Source organism: Cyrtonyx montezumae, unplaced genomic scaffold (assembly GCF_038088225.1).
Source record: "Cyrtonyx montezumae isolate F1298 unplaced genomic scaffold, pur_monq_1.0 scaffold_4, whole genome shotgun sequence".
NCBI lineage: Eukaryota > Metazoa > Chordata > Aves > Galliformes > Odontophoridae > Cyrtonyx > Cyrtonyx montezumae.
The window spans coordinates 7637278-7660669 of NW_027072045.1; the positions used below are offsets into that span (position 1 = coordinate 7637278).

Genomic DNA, 23392 nt, shown 5'->3' on the forward strand with positions numbered 1-23392 from the left:
TCAAATATAACTTAAGACAGCAGAAGGCCAAAATTTTGCAGCAGTCAATCATGTAACAGGCCTATTGTTTAGAGATAAAAAATAACTTCTTTGTTTGGTCTTGATTTCTTTACATTTTTGGCAGTTGAAGTACCGAGCCCAATATGAGAAGACAAAAACAAATTACACTCTGCCTCAGGACATACCTCAGTTGGTCAAAGCAAAAGCCAATGCTGAATTATATAGCGAGGTAAGTCAAGTTGTGTGGAAATATTTGTATTTGCAATGTCATCAAAAGAGAGAAATGAATGTAAAGATGATGGCATTTATGTTTATAAGCTGACTTCAATAAACAGCATGGGGTTTAGGAACAAGAAGAGATAGGGATGCAATCTCAAGTGCAGTGATGCTACCAGACTTTTTTTTTTTCCCAAGATCCTTTCAAATGCCTTCAATTTGTTTAATAAGTCAGTGTTCACAAAATGAGCTGCTTCTGTGCTGCTGTTTGTATGAAGAATGAACATCTATGCAGTTCTAATCATTCAAAGTCTATGCAGTGAATCACAGTGAACTTGAGTCAAGCCCACTGTTGCTGCTGTTCATCATTCAACACAGTATGCAGTGATCTTCTTAGTGACATGGGTATTAAAAGCAAGGACTTAAAGGAAAGCCTTAGTTTAAGGAGTTCAGCTAATTATCAGGCCTTGGAGCGCATGAGCGCCAACTTTTGAAAGATATAAAACTGAAGGATGCCCTCTAGCAGCTCACTTAAAGAACTGCAGCTACAAACAGACATTCAGTGCACGAAACGTTGCTAGATCTAGTTAGGGAGGTACGATGGGGGAAGAAATATGCTGAAATGTGCAGCATGATGTCTGATTCTAAACACCAGCTGTTCCTCCCTAGAGATCAGCTCCTAGTAATCCACAGTATTTGCATATTTATACAAAAGCACGGATGCTTTTGGAAACGTTTCCCTCCTCCATGGGACTTTAAAACCTAGAGCTATTGGAGCATCTTTGGGAATTCAAGATGACTACAAACTCCAAGCGTAAAGCTATTGACTCAATCCTAACCAATTAATTAGCTCAAAATTATAATGAACTGTGACTTGAGTGTTCTAGTTTATGGACAGAGCAGATTTATAGTTTTGTTTTGCTCTTAGTCATTCTCATGCTCAATTAAGATACAGTGTTTGTGTGCTACTGACATGTTTCTGTCTTTCCTTTCTCAGGTTAAGTACAAAGAAGGCTGGGAGAAGAGCAAGGGCCAGGGATTTGAAATGAAGCTTGATTCTCTGCCTTTGCTTGCTGCCAAAGCTTCAAGGGATCTTGCCAGTGATGTAGGTTATATTTAATTACCTAAGAATTATTCTTTACATAAGTTGCTGTTGCACAGGGAAATAAAACTTAACTCTCTTCGCCTGGGTTTTCAAGCCCTGAATTTGGCTGTCATACATTCACCTTTCTCAAAAGCACACGAACAGCTGGAAATTTCCTTAGACTCTTCTGTGAAATGTCTTTCTCTAGAAATTATTTTTAAATATAAATGTACAGAAGGAAGCAAAGTTTGTAAAAGGACAGTGGGTCAATGCTCCTACAGTAAAAGTCAGTCTTTTGAATTGTTTATATCTTCAAAACTGCTGTTATCATCCAGTGTATATTTCTTCAGTCTGCTTCTTTGACATAAAATATCCAAACTAGCTATTTTAAAATGAATTTCTTTTCCTTTCCACAGTTCTTCACCTGTGGAAAGGAAAAGGAAGAAAATTTGCCTGCAGCTAGAAAGTGTTCAGCACTGAAGATGATTCAAAAATCTATTGAGAAAAGAAGAGTGTTATGCTCATTCAGCTGCCTTCCCACCTCATTAAGAAAATCAAGTCTTGCTTGACTTTTCCATGATTGATTTCTTATCTGGTTCTTAAACCAGAACATGATTTTTCTTACAGACTTTGTCTTCTGAGTAGCTAAGGCATCTCAGAGGAGTAAGCCTTGAAGAACGATGTTAAACGTAATATAAATAAGACCTGTCCTGCACATCTGGGAATTTCTGATAAACACTAAGTGACAAAATGCAAATTGGAATAAGCCTTTCCAAATTTTGACCACCCAAATTGACAGTGAAAAAATTATTGCTTATCTCTGGTGTAAATGAAAAATGTGCTTTGACTTAAAGCGTTTTTTTGTTTGTTTGTTTTGGTTTGGTTTTTTACAGATTAAATATAAGGAAGAATATGAAAAAACAAAAGGAAAAGCAATTGAAACAAAAGATTCAAGACTTTTGCACTCTCTGCAGGTGGCCAAGATGAGTAGTGAGGTAAATTATTTATTTCTCTTACTCGGAAGATGTTTTTAATAATTATGAGTCTTTCAGACACGGTATGTGACTCATTTCTTGCTTCAGACTGTTAATATATAAAGATTGCACAGTACTTTTGTTCTTGTAGGTGGTTTTGGGTTGGTGGTGTTGTCCTATTAAAACCTCAATGCTTTGACAGAGAACTTTCATGCAGATTGAAGTATATTGTAAATGAGGATGTACTATAATGGTCTGCAATATTAATTCTGCTGTTTTGTGGATCTCACGTGGGACTTGGTTTTACTTTTTGTTTAATTATTTGCTTTGCCTAATCTTCATAAGGGCGCAAACAACGCTAGAGATTTAAGATAGGTTTGGATTTGCAATGCACTGGTACAAACAAGTTATTTTTGTTCCTCCTTTTTCTAGATTGCCTACAAAAAAGATTTTGAGGAGAGTAAGACCCATTTCCATCTGCCTATGGATATGGTAAACCTGAGGCATGCTAAGAAGGCGCAAGCACTTGCTAGTGATCTGGATTATAGAAAGAGACTCCATGAATACACAGTGGTTCCAGAAGACATGAAGACAAAATGGGCCAAGAAGGCCTATGGGCTCCAGAGTGATGTAAGATGGAATAAGCTCAGCATAATTATTAATGCAGTATGGATGTATATAAAACTTTTTTCAGAATTTGATGCTATTTCTTATTTCACGTAGGCACAATTTGAGTTACGTTAGAACTTCTTAAATGTCTTCAAGATATCTTTGAAACTGGCAAGTGTGTTCATGTTTACGCTCAAACTTTGTACTTCTGCTCCTCATGTCAATAAATATCCTTTTTCCTCAATAGCTTCAATATAGGGCAGACCTGATGTGGATGAAAGGAGTTGGATGTATCACAGAAGGAAGTCTTAATATACAGCAAGCCAAAAAGGCAGGAGATTTGGTCAGTGAGGTAAGCAAAGTGCTCAGCTTTCTGTCTGTTGCTTATTCAAAGCCTTATACATGCTTATTAAACTGTGAAATGAGGTAAGGGATACCTGTTCCGAAAGAAGACAGTTTAGATATCCTATGGTTTAGGTGATCCTGGATTCAATGTAAAAAAATGTTTTCTCGTGATGCTATTGCTGATTTCCTTCAAGGCTGAGGCAGAAGTCCCTGTAATTGTGCCTTCATCTCTACACAGTAGGTACATGAATTAAAAGAGCCACATGGAAAGGAATCAGATTTTCCTATGGAGTCTATTACAATAAATGCATAGACTTTTTAAGGAACAATACTGAAAAGTTAGATACTTGACAGCCATACTTGGTGATTTCCTTGTTCTTCAGCAAACAAGAGCTGTGACTTTACTGACAGTTTCAACAGTACTACATTTCATTGCTTTCCCTTGATTAATTCGTGGTTTCACACTGCCATTAGCCTTTTGGAAGTACATTTCCCCAGCTGCTTAGCTATGGTTGAGTTATTTCACTATTGCTAGGAAAACGAGAAGATAGAAGAATGAAAAAATTAGGGGAAGTTTGACAAGAAGAATAAAATGCCTCTTAGTGCTGGAGGAAGGAACAGAAGCCAGCTAGTTACTGGAGATCATACCCTGATACCCTGGGTCTCTGACAATCTCTCACTGCTACTGCAAGGGGAAAAAAGTATTTCTTAGAAACAAAAGAAGAGCAGCAACTCTCAGATCCAGTGTCCTGCTAGAGATAGACTTATATCTTCTACTGCGGTGTGCTGTTTTAATAATCACTTCCACAATTACTTAATCCATAATGATCTGCCTTTCCAGGGCTATGTAAGGCCAAGAGATGGCTGACAGTCACTTCAACTGGGTATACTAATGAATATTATTTTAGAGATCTCTATTGCCCTACAGAGCCTGTCATTTTGTCATTTCTTTGCAAAATGTCCCTGATATGTGACAAAACATGCTGGTTTTAATCTGCCTCCCTCCCTTCCAGGTTCCTAAAACAAAGCAATGAGCACCCCTTTGAAGTGCTGCATGCTTTTATAACTTCTGTTTTGTGTTCCTCTAGAAGAGTCACAGCATAAACTGATCCGTTCATCCATCAGTTCAAACAGAATGATTTCTTCCCTGTAATGCCATATAATGAAAAAAAAAAAGCATTTGAATGTCTCCTAGGTGGAGTGCCCCACCTTATTGTGGAACTGTTAGAATAAGAATTTGACTAAAGTATGCAATAAGTGTTTGCTTGTCATTCTGTTGCCTTGATATGGTGTTCTGAATTTCCTTGTACTGTCTCCTGGATAGAGGTGCTCAGCTTGCTCTGAAGTGAGCAATGCATAATGCTTGGGCAGAGATAGGGATACAAAACAGACCTTGTCAAAAGGCTGCTGATGTCAATGGAACTTTTACGATCACTTTAGTGTGTTCCAGATGTAAAATAAAACAAAATGGAATAAAAGTAACGCAAATCTTCTTTATCAAATTAGAAATAATAGTCTGCATGAGAATTTGTTCATGTAAATACATTTTAGATACTCTATCAGTCATGTGCTTGTATAATTTGCTTTAATTTGATCTAGAAAAAGTATCGACAGAAGGCTGATGCTCTGAAATTCACCAGTGTGGCTGACAGTTCTCACATCAAACATGCCAAGAAAAGCCAGGAATTGCAAAGTGATGTGAGTCCTTCTCTTTACAAATGTTTTTCTCTTGATAATCCTTGAGAAACATGTATACTGAGAGTTGGGAAAGGGGAGGCACAACACGTCATCGTGAAACTTTACAGTATATAAAAGCTCAAGAAATTCTTGAGGCTTATTTCTAAGAGTTTTTGTTGATTTCATGAGTTCTCCCACTGAATTCTCTGAACTAGAACAATGACAACAACAGATCAATGGGAATAGAAATATGCAAGCCAGGCTTCCCACAGATGATGTCAATAGCCAGAGAAAGAAAGGGAAATCCTCCTTTAGAAAGCCTCTGCAACCATCTTGTGGGTGGTGCAATTGGGATTCAAAGGTGACTGAAACATATTCATAGGAGGTTGTCTAAATTTTCCTGGGACATTAATATAATCTGCACAAAAATAGGTTATCCATGACGAAGTAGAAGGGAGGAAGCAAGCGGGGGAAGACAGTACTCTCAGTATTCAGTCTGATCCTCTGAGTTTCAAAGAAAAGCAGATGTCTGCACAAGGACTAAGATACACTCATCCTAGGTTCTGTATTTCTCTCCACTGTTGGCCATGTCAGACTATGTAATACTGTATTAGCATCTGTTTGGTGTCATGGATCATAAAAGGTCCTTGGATTTTTTTTTTGTGTTTTTTTTTTTTAATTTAAAGTTAGACTGGTAGTCCTTGCTGAAATATTGTCTGCAATTATATTTTGGTCACATGTTTTCTCTGCAGACTGAATCGGTTAGTGTTCTTCATTTCATGCCTAGAATTCACTATTTTTATTAAGCTACTATTATTTATTTATCTACTACTGAACAGTAGTTACCATTTAATATTGTGAAAATATTGGCACTCTGGCAGACATTTAATATGGATTATGAATTAATATCAGATTTATGACCAGTTAAATAACTACATTTTGGAAAGAGAACTAAAGCATCCTGATGCGCATGCTATTTCACCACTTCCTTGGATTTTAACTAGGAGTAATTGCTTTGTCCTGGCTCTATGGGTTAGCTTTCAGAATTCAGACTTACACAAAAAAGAAGCCATGATGCTGAAGTCTAACTCACCAAATAAATAGACTGAAACAAATTCTTGAATATTTAAGGTGTTTGATCCAGTGTTTCTTCAAAATTAAGCATGGACTATTGTTTGTTGATCACACTTTGCTTTCTGAGGCAGGTTGCCTACAGGTCAGGAAAAGAACAGTTTCTTCATCAGTACACCATCACCAAAGATGACCCTGTCTTCTTACTGGCCAAAGCAAATGCTGCCAATATCAGTGAGGTACTGTGTGAGATGGTGGATTGGATTCTCTAAGCCCTGTGAACAGCTGCAGTTGAAATGTTAGTTCCGTGGGTGGAAGTTTGACTCTTTCTAGAGAAGGTCCAGCTGCTTTAAATGTAAAAACCTTACGGTCAATTAGTTCTTAATTAAATACTTGTCACATCCACTGCTCTGAAGACACTGTTAGAGTTTGAAGCCGTGCATTTTACATATGCTTACCTTCACACAGATAGAGGCATACTGAGAGTTTCACTGAAGCCAGCAAGATAGCGGGGTTGCAGTATTCACAGTGTGTAAGGGAAGATATCAAGTGATGATTCTAAGATCTGATTCTCAAATGCATGGTCATGAGTGTATGGTGATGTTAAATTACTTGAGAGATTTCACTGTGACTAGAAAACAAATAGAATATATTGACAGTAATAAGGACACTGTGTTATTTTAATCTCTTTAGAAACTGTACAGGAGTAGCTGGGAGAGGCAGAAGGAAAAAGGATTTGTTCTTCGTCTGGATGCTCTGTCGTTCTTGACAGCTAAGGCAAAGAGGGATCTGGCAAGTGATGTGAGTATGGACTCCATCAAGGTTCTTTAGTCTTAAGACAGCTGACAGTCCAGGTTGCTACCAAGGTGTTGAGGTTGTGTCAGATCTGTTTCAGTGCCCTGAGCCACTCTCACTTGCTCCTTAGCATGAATCAACGGAGGAGTTCTCTGGTTGAGTGTTTCTGTGTAATTATTCATAAGGTTTGCTCTGAGCAATTCAGATTTATTTCCCCCATGCTGACTGTCTTTTACTATTCTTATTTTGATTAGAGGTTGAATTTTAGTACTTGAAGTGAAATTTTCCTATGAAACAAAGTGACAGAAAACATCTAAAAGAACCCTCTAACATCAGTGCTGAAAGAATGTTCGTTTTCCCAAAGATAACCAACAGAAAAGATTTCTTAGAGATTTTTGAGGATGAATAATCAGTGAGGAAGTTTTCATTCTTGGTGGACACTTGCTAATTTCATTCCAGTCCTTTTTTACAAATTGACATCTTTTCCTTCTATTGAGGACCCAGTGTTGCATCACTACAAGTAGAGCTGTCAGTTTGGTAACTTAGATGATTTAACTCTATGTTTTTCTTTGCAGATTAAATATAAGGAAGGTTATGAGAAGATGAAGGGTAAGCTGATTGGAGTAAAAGCTGTGGAGGAAGATTCAAAGATGGCTCATTCTCTTCAGATGTCAAAGCTGCAGAGTGATCTGGAGTACAAGAAGGCATTTGAGGACACAAAGAATCAGTTCCACGTCTCCATGGACATGGCTAACCTTGTCCATGCCAAAAAGGCTCAGAGTTTGGCTTCAGATAAAGGATACAGGACAGCCCTCCATCACTATACTGTCTTGCCTACTGACAGGAAAGTGGCATGGGCCAAGTGGGCGTACGGATTGCAGAGTGATGTAAGTCCAGAGCTTACTGTATTTCAGTGCTTTCATTCCACTCCCTCAGATACTTAGTGCTGAATTTCTTTATATGTGCTTTTTAATGCCATGATGTGCACTTAATTTTTCCAAACTTAGTGAATATAAAAGCAGTAATTATTCACCACCTATTTAATAAAACCTTATGATTCACTTATGATGCACATTTATTATTATTTTTTACCTAATTTACAGCGAGGTTAAGTAAGTAAAATGGTGATAAGATGCCATATAGAGACCATGTACTCGCCTGAAACAATCAGGTGTATTGTCTGACACTGTATGTGGTTACTATATGGCTATCTGCCATTCTGAGGCCTTAAAGTGAGAACTTTTAAAGGAAACTTTAAAATGTTTTCATATATTGTTAAGGTGCAGGTGCTGAAGTGCTTCTGAGTTCTTTGAAAAACCCACCTCTAGAGCTTGTATAAGCTTCTGGAATTTAGTAAGCTGTTGGTAGGAGAAATTCTGCGAGGAAGTGGAGTACATCTGTACACTTACTCCTTAAAATCATGTGGAAAACAAACAAAAAAAAGAAACAAAATACTTTCCACCCAATATAGCAAAAGGATAGTGGTTGGGAAAGGTTAATTGTCAATCTCATATCATTGCAAATCATTAATTACCTTCTAAACAGTACGCACTGGGTGCTATGTACAGTGGAATTGAAGTCTTTTGCTGAGTTAGAGCAAAGATTGCAAACAATAATAAGGTACAGGCTACTTCTACTATTTGCCTTGCAAATCGTATTGAAGTGTTAAAGTCTTAATACTGCTATCTCATCCTGTAATTTATTTTGCTTTCCTTGCATCTGTGCAGTAGTGAATAAAACACAAGCAGGAACTAATTTGACTTGGCTGTAGTTCCTGAGATGGCTGAATATTTAAATGGCATTTTAAGTGTATGAACACCAACAATAGCATGATTTTTTTTTCTTTGTCAGAACCGATACAGAGCAGATTTGAACTGGATGAAAGGAGCTGGATGGATAGCCACTGGGTCATTAAATGTGGAGCAGGCTAAGAAGGCAGGAGAACTCATTAGTGAGGTGAGATTTCATGACAGCATGCAACAGAATTTGCTGCATAATGTGTGCAAAATGTCTGTATAAAATTAAAATAATTTCCACTCAAAGGGGAAAGAAAAAGGCATACCACATGAAAGCCCTCAAAACCAGGGATAGAACTGGTAATTAGAGGGAAACCAGATACCAAACACACACCAGTAGGAGTCCATATAGCCTTTGCAAAAACAAAGTAGGTGACAAATGATATTATGAATAATAATGGCAATCAAACAGTGCTCAATTGCTGCCCACTAGCCTACCTTTTTAATGAAGCAAAACAGGAGAGATGATGAAAAGATGTAGTCATTGGACTGAGAACCTTCCTTTGTAACAGATACGTGTTCCTTCTTGCTCCTTTTTGAGATATATTCACGTTAGCTATTGAAATTCATATAGATATTTCTGTTATGTAGCTATATATATATTTCTGAGTATTTTCATCCTTATTTCTCTGTGTAACCAATGCCACTTACAGGTAAGGCAAGCTCTAGAATCCTTTGTGCCAGTCCCAAGAGGCCTTCAAAGGAGGTAGTGGTGGAAATGATTCAAAGGTTCATGGTATTCTGTTTCTGTTATTTCAGAGGGAGTCCTATTGGCCAAATCTGCTGTACTAGTACACTGAACTTTGTGATTTTATTAGATAACCACTGATGATATAGGAATCATCCATCCATTTATTCAACGAGAATCGCAATAAAACCATTAATCTCAGATATATATGGTTATTCTTCACATCTGCCTCATTGCTAATATTATTTTTCTTATATCATCATCTGCATTGAAGATGGATGCTTATTTTAAACACACTAAATTAGATCCTCAGCTAGTCTGAAGTGAGATAGCTTCATAAAAGCTAGTACCAGCTGGGACTGAATCTGTGAATATGTATAAAGCATACCATTTTGCTGTATAGTAGTGATACATTTGCCACATAGATATTTGACCAGGTAGGTTTTCCATGTCAACATATTTTGCAAGTACGAATTTTAGATGGCTTTTTTTATGCAGTCTGTTAATTACTTGTAATACTGCTAAAAAGCAGTTCCTAGCTGTTAAGGAATTTCTGTCTGAAATCAAAATATTGCTTATAAGCTTGTAACATCTTAAAAGATTTATTGTTTTACATTGTCATTTTGAGTCCTCAAAGATACAAGATGTTGTCTCAAATAGATTTCTGGGATAAATTAAAGGAGGTTGACACGGCTTTAGCCTTGTACACAGATATAAACAGTTTCCAAAAGTCATGAACGTACTTATTGACTTGGGAATTCATCACAGGTATTAGGATAATTAGTATGTGCTGTTTGGAGAGGTGATAAGAGTAATGATGTGTGTAGGACACTCATGCAGGAAGGGAAGATTTTTACTGACTGGACCATATGGAAGAAGTATCATTTTCTCATCAAACAGCCTTCATTTTAATTATGTACATGTAACAAGATGTCTCAGAGGTTTTTATGGGTTCTTTCAAGCAAGCAAAATCAATATCATGTACCACAACAATTAGGCACAGTGTTAATGGCTGCACAGATTTGCTATAGGTAAGTAAGAAGAAAACCTAATCCTTCAAATGGTAGTTTAGCTGTTGTCATTATTAAAGCATCACAATCATATATCATTTCTTGCTTAAAGGAACTATAAATAAAAAATATAAGTCATACTGTATTTGAAGCTACCTGAAAAAGATTTTCAAATCCTGAGTCCTGGAGTATTTTAGTAGACAGAATCTGATTTTGAAATGTTTTCTTTATATTTTGGGAGAAATACTGTAATATTAATCGGCAAAAGGTTATTGTTAAATTGAAACAAATATTAATCTGAAAGTACCTAGGACATAAAGATGAGGAAAGAGGAATAATAATTATGTTCACAAATTCACTCTAATCTCCAGCAACCTATGATTTTTCTCTTTCAAATAGCATGAAAGAGCAGCACAAAATTCACAGCTTTGATCTTTTTCTGCTCAACAGAAGAAGTACCGTCAGCATCCATATGCTTTGAAGTTTACCAGTATTAAAGACACTCCTGAGATGATCCAGGCTAGAATTAGTTATAACCAGGCTGTGGATGTAAGTTATAATGTATATACATTATGATTATAAGAGTGGTATCCTCTTTGAACGACCTGATTGAAGCACTGGCTTTCTCTCTCTTTCTTTCTCTGAGATATTCCTTGGGAACCATAAAACTTCTGTGTTCTGGTGTGGTGCATCTCACAAAAAAACAAAAAAACCCAACGTGTTTCTAACTTGAAACAGGAAGTCACAGAAATCCCACAAAAGTGAATGGGAATTTCGTGTAAAAAGGGGCATTCAGCCAATGTTTTAGTTCTTCTCAGAAGTAAAATTTAGGAATAAGGCTGACCTTTGACCTTTAGAGACTGTTGACCTTTTGAGATTGATTGATGAAGAACGTATTTGAGGTCCTTTTCCTTTTCAAACAATTTTTTTCAAATTTAAATTTCTGCATATTCTTTGGAAACAAAATGTGAGACAGCATGACAAGGAAGAAAAAATAAATTGTTTCAAGCTGTCAACCTGCTGAGAGAGAAATCCAGGTGGGGAAACGTTAAAGGGAAGAATTGAGGCTGTTTGGTGTTTAAACATGTTTATTTTTAATAGTGGAGCGATTTAAAACTATTGTAGACTTAACTGGGATAATGCTGAAGTGAACAATAAGCAAAAGTCACTCAAAAAAGACAAGTTTCAAACATGAGAGAATGTTTTATTGTGAAAATAGATATTTTTAAAGTGAAGAAGATGAAAGACTTTGTGTAAAACACATGCTATTGTAATACTTATGGTGTCTGTGCCTTTGGTTTAATTAATAAGATCCAAAAGGCTTACATCTCAGGCAGGATAAATATAAGTCATTTTGTTCCACTGAGCCGCAGTCAAAATCAGTCTGCTGTTCTACTTCTTCACACATGGAGTTCTCATTAATTTTCCTCTCATGGAGCTGTGTTACAAGTGGGTGTCTATTTGCTAAAGAAAGTGACAGCAGGGTGAAGCACACAGGTTGATTCTTTCCTTGAGGGTCTCAAATACTTATGTGGGAATAACAGCCCGGGAAAGGCAAGATGGGTAGTTAAGATACAGGTCACATCTAAGGCCATAGGAGGGGCAGCTATCTGTGGTAGTCTGAGGACTACAGTGTTAATGTGAAAATAAACTAATAAAGGAAAGAAAAGTAATTTGAAAGAGGTGACCTCTGGATAGTCATTGTAGGTGAAGTTCCAGTTAACCTCATGGGACGTTTCTTATCTATCTGTAGATGTCCAAAAGTTACCTAGTCCTGAGTCAACCCTATAATCTTCCTCTAGAGATAGAAGTAGCCCACACAGCTGGGATCAGTCACCTCTGAGTTTGCTTTTTTTTTTAATCTCTCACTATTGGCTACATAGCACCCCTTGCAGTTAGCTCTGGAAATAAAATTGGAGTAATTGCACTGATAATCATCAGTGTATTCATCTGCTAAATATGATTAAGTTTAGAGAGATGTGTGATTTCTGTGATATTTCAGAAATGCTGGTGGGCTACTCATGGCTGCTTATTCTTAATAAATGCAGTTTATTCTCCCTCTCCTTATTCGTATATGCTGAAAGTCTTATCAAATTAATATCCAGATCTCTGAGTTGTTGTATCAGTTGATTTATATGCTCATAACTTCAAGGAGTTTCTCTCTAGCATATGCTAGCTGATAGATGAATGAAACACCCTGTGTTATTTTGAATACTTTTTGACCGATACAGTTGCCTGTATTTAATGCTGTTATCACTTTCTTGTAGTCTTTGTTTCCCATAAATATATTTGTAATGTATTTTTTCAGAATTATTTGGTGAACATAGTGTAAATGCTTGCTGCTAAAACTCATTTCTGTTTGCAGAGGTTGTACAAGGAGCATGGAGAAAGTGTAAAGCATCAGTATACGCTAACAACAGATCTTCCTGAAATCCTTCAGGCCAAATTAAATGCCATGAATATCAGTGAGGTATAAATCTGTCCTTTAAAGCATTAAAGGAAAATGAAAAGTTCATAGTGCTTTGCCATTTGTCCTACAAGGGAAATCATGCTTTTTTTTCTTACTTTCTCCTGTGTATGATTATTCTATGGTCTAAATGTCTCTAAAGTAAAATGAGAAATGAAACTTCTTTCCAAATTTCTCTTAAGTTAGAAACATGGAGAATGAACAACTAAATTTTTATAATGAACATTTGTAATCTAATTATTCTTGTTGTGTATTGATAGTTTCACAGCTTGTAGCTTTCTGTGTTAGAATAGAATGAAACTAACCCGGTAATATTGCTAGGATAACAATAATGCTGCAATATTATCCCTCTGATCAGCATCTCTGTTTCTTTCCTCTCCCCTATTTCCTAGATTCGCTACAAGGAGTCCTGGCAAAAGATGAAAGATGGTGGTTACCAGCTGAAACTCGATGCCATTCCCTTCAAGGCAGCTAAGGCTTCGGGTGAAATCATAAGCGATGTAGGTGAAATTGCTGCTGATACTGTGAAGTAGGAGATGTCAGTCACTCCAGAGTGTTTCTGCTCTGCTCAGTGACTCTTGATGGAAACAGTGCATCCAGTGAACCCTACAGCTGGGAGACAATCAGCTTCCCTCCAGTTAGCTGTTGTAGTTTTGAAGGTGCAGACACAATGAATTGTTATTGGTAATGACCAAAGAAAGGCTTGCTAAAGCAAAACTGATCAACCTAGCTGATGTAGGGCAACCATAGGGATTGTTCAGATGTAGGCCACCATCAGCTACACTAACATTAGAGAAGAGAGCTTAGTCAGGAAGTTCTATGCTTCAACATTTGTCTTGGGTGTCCTCTGAAGCTTACACAGATAACAGATTTATTTCAAGCATAAGAGACTAACTTTTCTGAATTTTCTAGAGAGCTAATGAACAGAAGTTGCTCAGACTGATTATGAGCACCTGCATCATGTTCAGGTCTTCTGTCACCTTGTGTAATAGCATGTAACTCACCCAAGCTATTTTGAAATGATCCTTGCTTATTGTGTGGGTGAGTTTTTCTCTAAGTGAGATATAACATTAAAATATTTGTGCAGATAAGGTCTTCCTAGCTCCCACTAAAAACTTATTCAGATTTGTTTTCATACGAAGTATAGCCAGAATTTATTGTTATTAACTCTCCTTCTGCAACATATAAATCTTTTCAATCGGTTTCATAACAATTAATAATGCTTGCTTCCCTTCAGTCCTCTTCATATTTCTTTTCTTGTTTCTGTCTCAGCACAAGTATAAGGAGGCATTTGAGAAAATGAAAGGACAGATGATTGGTTCATGTGGCCTGGATGGTGATATTCGTATTGCTCACTCAGTCCGTGCATCGTCACTACAAAGCGATGTAAGTACAAAAAAGAAGATGTGGATGTTTCAGAACTGATTTCCAAACAGAGCCTAGGTTCTTATGGAAGGTATTATGAGCTGTGGACTAGCTTCTTATCATGCTATTATGCTTAGACTGGTAAAGGTAGAACAAATGTCTAAAGAATTGAATCATCTGTCAGATTACTTTAAGTCAGGTTGATCATCAGGAGATCTGGATATTCATTATCTGGATGAGCTACCTGAGCATCTCAGTTTTGCATAATCTGATTAGGAAATTTCATGTGTAAAAAAAAAAAAAAAAAGATCAGAGGATTTCTACAAATTCCTCAATCAAGAAGTGAAAAGAACGGGGAAATCCCATCAACCCTAAAAAATAATACTTAATACTGTGAAATGAAGCTGGGCACCAAGTCAGTAGACACCAACAAATATTTTGAGTGGGGATTTGTAGCGTTTCAAATACACGACTGCTAATATTTTATCCCCAGGCAGTAGCTTCAAATCCTTGTTGTGCTTTCTAGAAATACAGGAAATTAAGAATTCTTTTATCAGTTTGGTGATTTTATAGATTCAACGTATTTCACAGGAACAAAATGATAATTCTTTAATCCTAGCTTAGTTAATTATAATGTAGATGGGTGCTATTTTGATGAAAAATAGGCGGCCACATATTTTTAATACAAGTATCGAGAATTCACGGTATGGTTTAATTCTGGAATGCACTTTTAACAAGAGTAATTTATCCTGGATATGGATAATGTCCCTTTGGATCCAAACGTGATTTCTGATTACTATGCTACATATACATGTGTGGTATATAATATCACATTACTGTGCTGCAATTATATATGTGATCTGTTTTTAATTTGATAGGTGAAATATAAGCAAGGTTTTGAGGATACAAAGTCTCGCTTCCATCTGCCACTAGATATGATAAACTTGGTGCATGCCAGGAAAGCCCAGTCGTTGGTCAGTGAACAAGAATACAGACAGCTGCTGCACCAGTACACTTCTTTGACTGATGATCTGAGATTGCAGTGTGCCAAGAATGCATATAAACTACAGAGTGAGGTAACTGAAAAATATCCCAGCAATGTTTCCCGGTTGGGTGTGATCGAAGATAGTTCTGTTCCAAATTGTGGCAGCTGATGTATTTGAATGGTGGCTGGGGAATAAACAATGGCTGCTCCCCCTTGATTACAACCAGGGATGAGTTGTGTGTCTGTTTGAGCAGTTGTGCAATGTGTGGGATCACACCATCACATACTGAGAGATAAAGTACAGCAGTCTTTGATGACTGGGCAAGGAGTGCTTGCAAGTGAGTATGATTGCTCTGTTGATTAAAATATTCTTTTTAAGGTCTTGCTTACCATGAAAACTGTTTATCAACTATTGGAGCTGATTTGCATCTGGGGAGGAGTAATGTGTACTTCTATGAGAAAAATGCTTATTGTCAAAGATTGGACTTGAAATAAGACCTGCAAATAAATACTATGTAAATGTGATTTATATAATATACAAATTAAATTTGTATATTTGGAGGACTTTTTCAAGGTTAGAAACAGAAGTTAGGAACCCATTCAGTGTTCATGGGATTTAGTGCTCTTCAGAACCTCCGTAGATCTGCCAGTGCTGTATGCGCATAAACAAATGAATGTAGGTTAAAAAGTCTTAACAGTACCTATCACGGGCAAATTTTCGTGGATTTAGTTGAATAAACTTATTGTGTATTTTTGGATGAAAAAATATAGGGCATCTCAAACGCAAACTTGTAATTAGTTGTGCTTGGTTTTCCTCAGAATTTATATCGGTCTGACATGAACTTTATGCGAGGAGTTGGATGTATTACTCCGGGGGCTTTAGAGATTGAAGGAAAGAAGAAAGCTTCTGAACTCATCAGTGAGGTAACAAAAGAGGTTTTTGATTTCTCCACTGTGTACAAGACTTTGCCAGATGTCTTTCCATTAAACTGGGCTGGCAAAGTGACACACTGGATAAAGCTAGTCTCCCTCCCCTTGTGTTTGATCACTCAGTTTTTGTCCTAACTGCAGATGAATGAGTTCAAGTATTTGCAGACTTTGCTGTTTTCACAAATCCTTTCTCCCATTTTTCAGACCTAGGAGGTTATTTTATGTGATTTTCATTTAGATTATAAATGGGTTTTTAGAATAAAATTAAGGCCATGACTATTTCTATTAGGTACCTTGTGCTATTTCTCCAAAACTAGACTGCAGTGCCCAACAGTCTGTTTTTCCTTCATGTGTCATTTTTAACTGCCTCTTTTAACTGATTTTTTCTCTCCTCTGTTGTGTTATCTTCTTCTAGTCACTGATAGCTTCGTTGATCTGTTACCCAAATACCCATTGATGTGAAAATAAGAAATATGTCTGCTCTTTGTAGTGGTTTTAGTGAATGGATCCCTACTTGCAGTGATGTTGTGGTTACTCTGTTCACACTACTGACATATGGCCATGGGTTAGGTGAAGGCTTGTCTTTACCACAAAAAAATTCTGTTCACTCATGCAGCACCTTTTCTCAGGATTGGGTTACCTCACTGTAATTCTGATAGCCAGTGTTAATGACACCGAGGTGTGAAATAACCTCATGGCTGTACTTAGCACAATAGTTTTTTGTTTGTTTGTTTTACATCTTATTCCTTCCTTACTTTTCTTTTTCCCTATGAGACTAGAATTCCTCAAATTCAGATTTTCAAAGGGTAAATTAATTTAATGGTTACTGGCTACTTACCCTTTGCAAAGTAAAGTAGAGCTTTAAGCAGAAGAGCACTAGTACTGAAAAATGTCCCATATTCGACAAGACAATTTAGTTATTCTGTTCATCTTTCTTTGTGTGTGAACTCAGAGTAAATATCGTCAGCAGCCACATTCCTTCAAGTACACATCGGTGACAGACTCTCCTGGCCTCCTTCATGCAAAATTCAGCAACATGATTGCTAATGAGGTAGGCTCTCTAAACGTGAATCAGAAAATATGCTTTTCAAAATGCAACGAGTGAGGGATGGAGGTGTGGGAAAGAGACAATTCTCTTCCGAAAGCGAAACACATCAAAAAGAAAGCAAGCATCTCTGAATTCTGCTTTTGCCTAGTTAGATTATGTTTTATTATTTCCAGAGAAATATTTAATATCATTTTTCAATTCAATCTCTTTAAAAAATAATAATAATTAAAAAAACACTTGAATAGTGTCCATACGATAGGGTCCTCTTATCAAGTGTTTTTAAATGAAACAAAGCCTCAAAAGGCCTGGGGTTGTTCTTGAGGGAGCTCATTTGCACAGTATAGGCTACTTTTGAGGGCTCCAGAATAATAGCTTCCCTAATTTTTGAAAAAACAGACGAAACCCACAGGTAAATTATCAGAATTGTCTGTCATAACATGAAGAAAAGGTCTAAGCTTGAAATGATGGCCAGAAATGCCAGCCTTCTTAAATAACATATGTACATGGTATGATTAGTGGTTTTAGCTATACTTTAGGCCTGCTGGGAAGGTACTAAATGTAAAGCACAGTGAGTTGGCATCATGGTATGCATATGAAAATTGTTTTAAACATGTTGTGTTTTTTCTTTCCAGAAAAAAACGAAAACATGAAATAACATTGTTATATTCTTAACTGGTTGGTGTTTTTCTTTTGTGCTGGCTGATTATAGTTGCCATAATCATAAACAACTTAAGTGCTGCTGTTACATTACAGAGACATTAAGGAAAATTAATTGCAACTGTCTTTTTTGACTCTAGCGTCTTTATAAAGCGGCAGGAGAGGACATTCAACATCACTATACACCAACACTGGGTCTGCTTGAGTTCACACGAGCAAGACTAAATGCAGCCAACCTCAGCGATGTAAGTTTTTGTATTTCTTATACTTACTTGAGTTGGAGGATAAATTGTGCAATGGCAAGGAAGGAGGATAAGTAAAGGACTTCTTAGATCTGTTCTATTTATGCTCTCCCTGATTTTATTATAATGATATGCTAATGGAAATAAATATATGTAGTTTTAAATTAAATCTACATGAAGTATAGGACTTGCTTTGCCTGAGTTAGTAGGATTTTCTCAAGATAATTAAAAAAAAATCCTTTGATTATGAGGAACGAGTAACTCAGAATAACAAATGAAAGAGGGTTCCTTTGTTTATTCCTTTGTGCATTTAAAAGCGGAAGAGCAATCTACATGTGCCTTTCCTACTTTAGGTGAAATACAGGGAATCTTGGCATAATCTACGTGCTCAAGGCTACAAGCTGACAATGGAAGCACTCCCTTTCCAGACTGCGAGGGCCTCCAGAGAAATTGCCAGTGATGTGAGTTGAATGATTCAACCTTCCATCTTGCCTAATTCCTGTTAACTTCATGTAAAACAATGTCTAAAGCAGATTTTACCGAATTAAAGCAACTCCATAACCGTGTGAGACAAGTGTGAGACAGAATGTATTACTTATGAATGAGATTCTTTTTGTGAATTTAAAAAAAAAAAAAAAAAGCAAGAATCATTGCTAATCGAGAGCCAAGCTCAGTTAAACATCTTCCAGTGGGAAATAGCTGATGAATTAAAGTATTGGCAGACAGATAAATCAGAGAGATTCTGTTCCTCTCCAGGCTTTTAGCTTCTCATATTATAAAGTGCCCACTAATTCTGTCCACCCTGCTTTGAACTGACTTTTGGAAGTGCTTAGGGCTCCTGAATCGAGATGAATTCAGAAAAGCAGTCTTTCGATCTCTGAAAATCAGGAGATGTCTGTCCAGTTAGGAAGTGAAAATTAGTGAATGCTCCTGTGCACATGTCCCCTTAATTTCTGAATGAGAATGAACAAATCTTCTTACCCCTAAAAACACACTTTCATTAGGATTGATGCTGACAAAACACTCAGACATGGTGGTACCCATTTCTCCGGAAGTCTAACTTCATCTCCACAAGAAATGCAAGAAGAAAAAATGACTGAAAATTAACTTTAAGAATTCCTTCTTTTGTGTAGTATTTAGCTGCATATTTTATCTCTGATATGATAAAATATGAATCTGTTTCATGTGCATTTGTTTTGTGAAGCAACTATATCTAGCTGTAATTTATAATGTATACTTAACTACATTTTGCAGAGTGCTTTTTGTTACAGCTTCAGATCTGCTCTAAAGGGTACAAGTCCATAATAGAATTACATCCACTTACAACAGGTCTGAATTTGGCCCTTCATCTTCGAAGCACTTTGTAAACATTAGCTACAGTAATTTAATCCCCACAACTCTCCTGTGTGGTAGATAAGTGTTATTATCCCATTTCAACTACATTATGAACTCTTCAGGGCCCAGGCCTTCTCTTTAAAGTTCCAAGCACCCTGTTGATGCTGTATAAATAATCATTATCATCATCATCACTATTTCACAGAGAGGATAAATGCAAGATCATAGGGAGAGTTATAGTCCCAGCTAAGATTAGAACGAAGGGTTGCTGGTGCTTATTCTTCTGTTCAGACCACCATCTTAGGCTTTTCAACATAGTTATTGATCCAGGAAGACTGAATTTACTCTTTAAAATAGCTGGGTGGCATTTGCAAATCTGAAGGCTACAGAGTGCATGATGTTTCATCGTATGGATATTTTTTTCTTTCTTTTGTTTGTTCTTACATTCTCGTTCCTAATTATGGGATTATAACTATGACAGTTAATAAAAGTACATCATCTGAGGTTTAAATATTACCAATGCTTTGAGGATTTGAGCATATTCAGTGCATGTACTGAATTGTGTGTAACTTACATATTGAAACCGCTGTGGTACTTAAACTCAAAAGCAATGGGAGAGTCAGGGAAGTACTTAGCACTGCAGATCCTGGCTGTTTTTGCAGTCAGTTTAGTGACTTATCCTAAGATACTTAGAACAGCAAGTCTAAGCATGGCACTTTTTCACTTTTTTACTCTTTTTTATTTTTAGTACCAGTATAAACACAATTTTGTGATGGAGAGAGGAAAGCACATTGGGGCCAGAAGTGTTCTGGATGATACCAGGTTACTGCATTGCTTGCATGCTGCCAAATTACAGAGTGAACAGGAGTATAAGAAGGGATCCCAAGGAGTGTGGTCTCAGTACCATCTGCCCATGGACATGGTGAATCTTGTCCATGTAAGGAAAGCCCAGGCCTTAGCAAGTGATCAAGATTATAGAAAGAGACTCCATGAATTCACAGCGCTCCCGGAAGACTTGAAGATGAAATGGGCCAAAAGAGCCCACATGCTGCAGAGTGAGGTAAACTTCTTTTATGTTAACAGGACATTGAATTTATTGCTAACAAATCTTTAAAGGAATGGCACAAATTGTTTGCTGACATTGGGCAGTGTTTTTAGAAACAGTATTTGTAAGCATACAATGTCTAGCAGCAAGATATCTGATTGCTCTATGCATATAGAATGTACATAAATCAGAAGGTCTTATGTTATGAAAGTGACAGAAAATCAGTGTGGTCCATGTCACTTATCCTAGAGCTGAGGGATATTAAAAAATAAAAATAGAACATAATAATCAATAATCCCTCAGCATGTCAGTTCCTGAGACGGGTTCATAGAAATTGCTTGTGCAAGTGTAAATTCAGACAAACTTTGACAGACGTGATGGAATCTCAGGATGGGCAACATCCAGGCTCACTTTGCCTTAGTATGTTCACTTTTGTTCAGGGACAAGCTATTGGCCATAAGCGTTTTCAAATAGATGCAAATTTAGTGCAAATTTAAGGCTGCATGGATGCAGGTAGCTATATTTTAACAGTTCAGGGTTCTTAGACTCTAAACAGCATGTGCTTCAGAGCTTACCTAATAAGGGAGAAGATAGGAGATGAATAAGGACATCAGGACTCGGCTCTTTGCCTATGCACACCAAAGAGAAATGAATAAGATGATTTTGTCTGATCCCCTCACTTTCCAGTAAGAATAACGTGCAGCACCTGTTTGAGTTAGCTGGTTGCTGTCCCTTTTACTTATAGGAGCAGCAAGAATCATTGAGACTGGGACTACTTTTCTCACTTTTACTTTGTATTAGGTCTGTCTCATTTTCCTGGATAAGAAGGTAGAGGAAGCCTTTAATGTGAATAAAGAAAGAGTCTTAAGTCTCCTCTTAGAAATGGGGTTAATGAGGAAGCCTGCACCAGATAAAGTAATTAGTATTCCTGACTTGAACTCACCTCAGAAAATTATTTCAAAAGGGTTTCTTTTACGCCCAGTACAAACAGGTTATTACTGACTGCTTTGAGTCATACTAATTCACTTGTGGGGCCTTCTCTTGTAACTTGCATATGATACATTATTTAATTCCTGGTGGAATGAACAAATGCAAACAGTTTGGCTTTACGATCTGATATGTGCATGGCAAATGAAAAACCTCAAAATGTTAATATGAATCAGAGAGTCCTTTTAAAATACCTTAATAGCTGTGGATGCAAAACTGATAGCTAACGATTTTCATTTTTAACAGCATCGCTATAAATCAGACCTGAACTTCATGAAAGGAGTTGGTTGGATGGCTCTGAGATCTCCGCAGATAGAAAGTGTAAAGAAGGCTGGCGAGCTCATCAGTGAGGTAACTGATAAATCTTTCATGGGATAGCACGTCTGTAGGAATTGTTTACCATCAAGGCTCCTTGTTACATGACACTTACGAATGTAGCTTATCATTTCCTTTTGATGTGGGAGCCTGTTTATACAAGGTGTAAGTTACCAAGAAGCAGTACAGGAGATGCGAGTCCACTGTGTGACACCTGCTGAATATTTTCCATTCCGAATGAAACACAAGAGTATAAACAAAACACGCAGCAATAAATAAATGCAGAAAATTCTATTATGAAATTCTAAGCAGGTCCTTATGGAAGTGATATAGAAAGATACTGCACTGACAGTCACAGTGAGGTGGCATTAGCCTGCTTGGTATTGTGTATTAATGAGGGAGAATTATAAGCTGACAGTGTAGTGTTCATAAAGTTTCACATGTGAATTTTCAGGGTAAAATTGTTGCGCCAAAAACCAGAAAAAAAATTCATGATTTGGAATGACAGAAATAAGACAGTGTCACCCTTGTTTATTAGCTGAATGAGCAACTAAGACCAAAGCAGAACCGTATGTTTTTATTACTGTGACTTCAGGAGAGTGACTTTTATTATTTATCCCAGTTATCGCACACTCAGAATCAGGATATATCACTATCTAACAGAAACATCTTGTGTCTGTATTTGTCATTTTTTTTTGCCCCTCCAGACCAAGTACCGTCAGAAGCCAGAAAGTTTGAAGTTCACTCCTGTGGTTGACTCTCCAGATTTGATTCATGCTAAAAATAGCTACCTCCAGTGCAACGATGTAGGTTTCATTTTACTGTAAATGATCTTAACTTTTGTTGTGCTCCAAGGCGTTAAAGAACTGACCTCAATTCCAGTATCAGTTGCATTCAGAGTCTTTTGTCTCCTCAGAGGCTGTACAAGGCTGGAGACTCTGAAGCCAGGCACAGGTATACCCTGCCTCCTGATCATCCAGATTTTATCCGCGCCCGCCAGAATGCACTTCATATCAGTGATGTAAGTAACAGAGGTTTTTACTTTGAGGAATTGTCTTTTTAACAGTCATTAAAGAAAACAAATTTGCTTGGAAATGCAGAGCTTTCACAAATGTGTAGAAGTCGGGTTTTTTGAGCCTGACATGAACTGAAAAAGGCAGGGCTTGTTGACTGCCAACATGCTTCTTGGCCTGGGAGGGAGGGATTGGGAAAAGTTTTTGGTTTTTTTCTTTCAATAATTTTTTCTGCTTCCTCAGACAAGAAGCTAGTATTAAACATTTCACTTCTAAAGTGTAGGTATAATTACTTGCAAATATACACCCTTTTACTTATATTTGGTGAGGAACAGAGAAAAACCTTCTCCTTCCTTGACAGTATTATCTGTTTTCATGAAGTTGCAACGCTGTGTTGAACTGATCCCTTAGGCACAGTCATTAATGTGAGTGCAAATGAATCAGTGAGTGGAATTGGTTTAAAGAGATTTTTGTTTCCACTTCAGACAGAACACACATTAATCTCTAATATTAGTGACTATATGTGTCATCTTTAGCTGCCACGTCAGAGTGATTTTTAGTTTGAAAGAAGCTTTGTTTCCCATTTGCTGATAGGTCCTCTATACATTAAAGAAATAAATAGGATTTATTTATGTTCTTTGATGAGACAAATAGAAAAAAAGTAACATGGCAAAGAGGTGGCTGCACACAAATGAGAGGTCAGCCCTAGAACTATTAAAAAAAACCGTGTTAACATTT

At 37.0% G+C, this 23392-nt stretch overlaps 1 protein-coding gene across 2 annotated transcripts in view; it reads left to right on the plus strand.

Moving 5' to 3' along the window:
* NRAP (nebulin related anchoring protein) overlaps positions 1–23392 on the plus strand; it is a 45100-nt gene that overhangs the window by 18005 nt on the left and 3703 nt on the right. Inside the window, exons 16-38 of one of the 2 annotated variants that reach the window (XM_065746617.1) lie at positions 125–229; positions 1214–1321; positions 2194–2295; positions 2707–2904; positions 3131–3235; positions 4828–4926; positions 6111–6215; positions 6670–6777; positions 7347–7658; positions 8623–8727; positions 10716–10814; positions 12631–12735; positions 13125–13232; positions 14005–14118; positions 14976–15173; positions 15902–16006; positions 16965–17063; positions 17858–17962; positions 18313–18420; positions 20043–20354; positions 21573–21677; positions 22349–22447; positions 22558–22662. In XM_065746617.1, coding sequence (XP_065602689.1) covers positions 125–229; positions 1214–1321; positions 2194–2295; positions 2707–2904; positions 3131–3235; positions 4828–4926; positions 6111–6215; positions 6670–6777; positions 7347–7658; positions 8623–8727; positions 10716–10814; positions 12631–12735; positions 13125–13232; positions 14005–14118; positions 14976–15173; positions 15902–16006; positions 16965–17063; positions 17858–17962; positions 18313–18420; positions 20043–20354; positions 21573–21677; positions 22349–22447; positions 22558–22662 — 3009 coding nt within the window. The remainder of the gene's footprint in view (positions 1–124; positions 230–1213; positions 1322–2193; positions 2296–2706; positions 2905–3130; positions 3236–4827; positions 4927–6110; positions 6216–6669; positions 6778–7346; positions 7659–8622; positions 8728–10715; positions 10815–12630; positions 12736–13124; positions 13233–14004; positions 14119–14975; positions 15174–15901; positions 16007–16964; positions 17064–17857; positions 17963–18312; positions 18421–20042; positions 20355–21572; positions 21678–22348; positions 22448–22557; positions 22663–23392) is intronic. The other variant, XM_065746618.1, reaches the window with a different exon arrangement.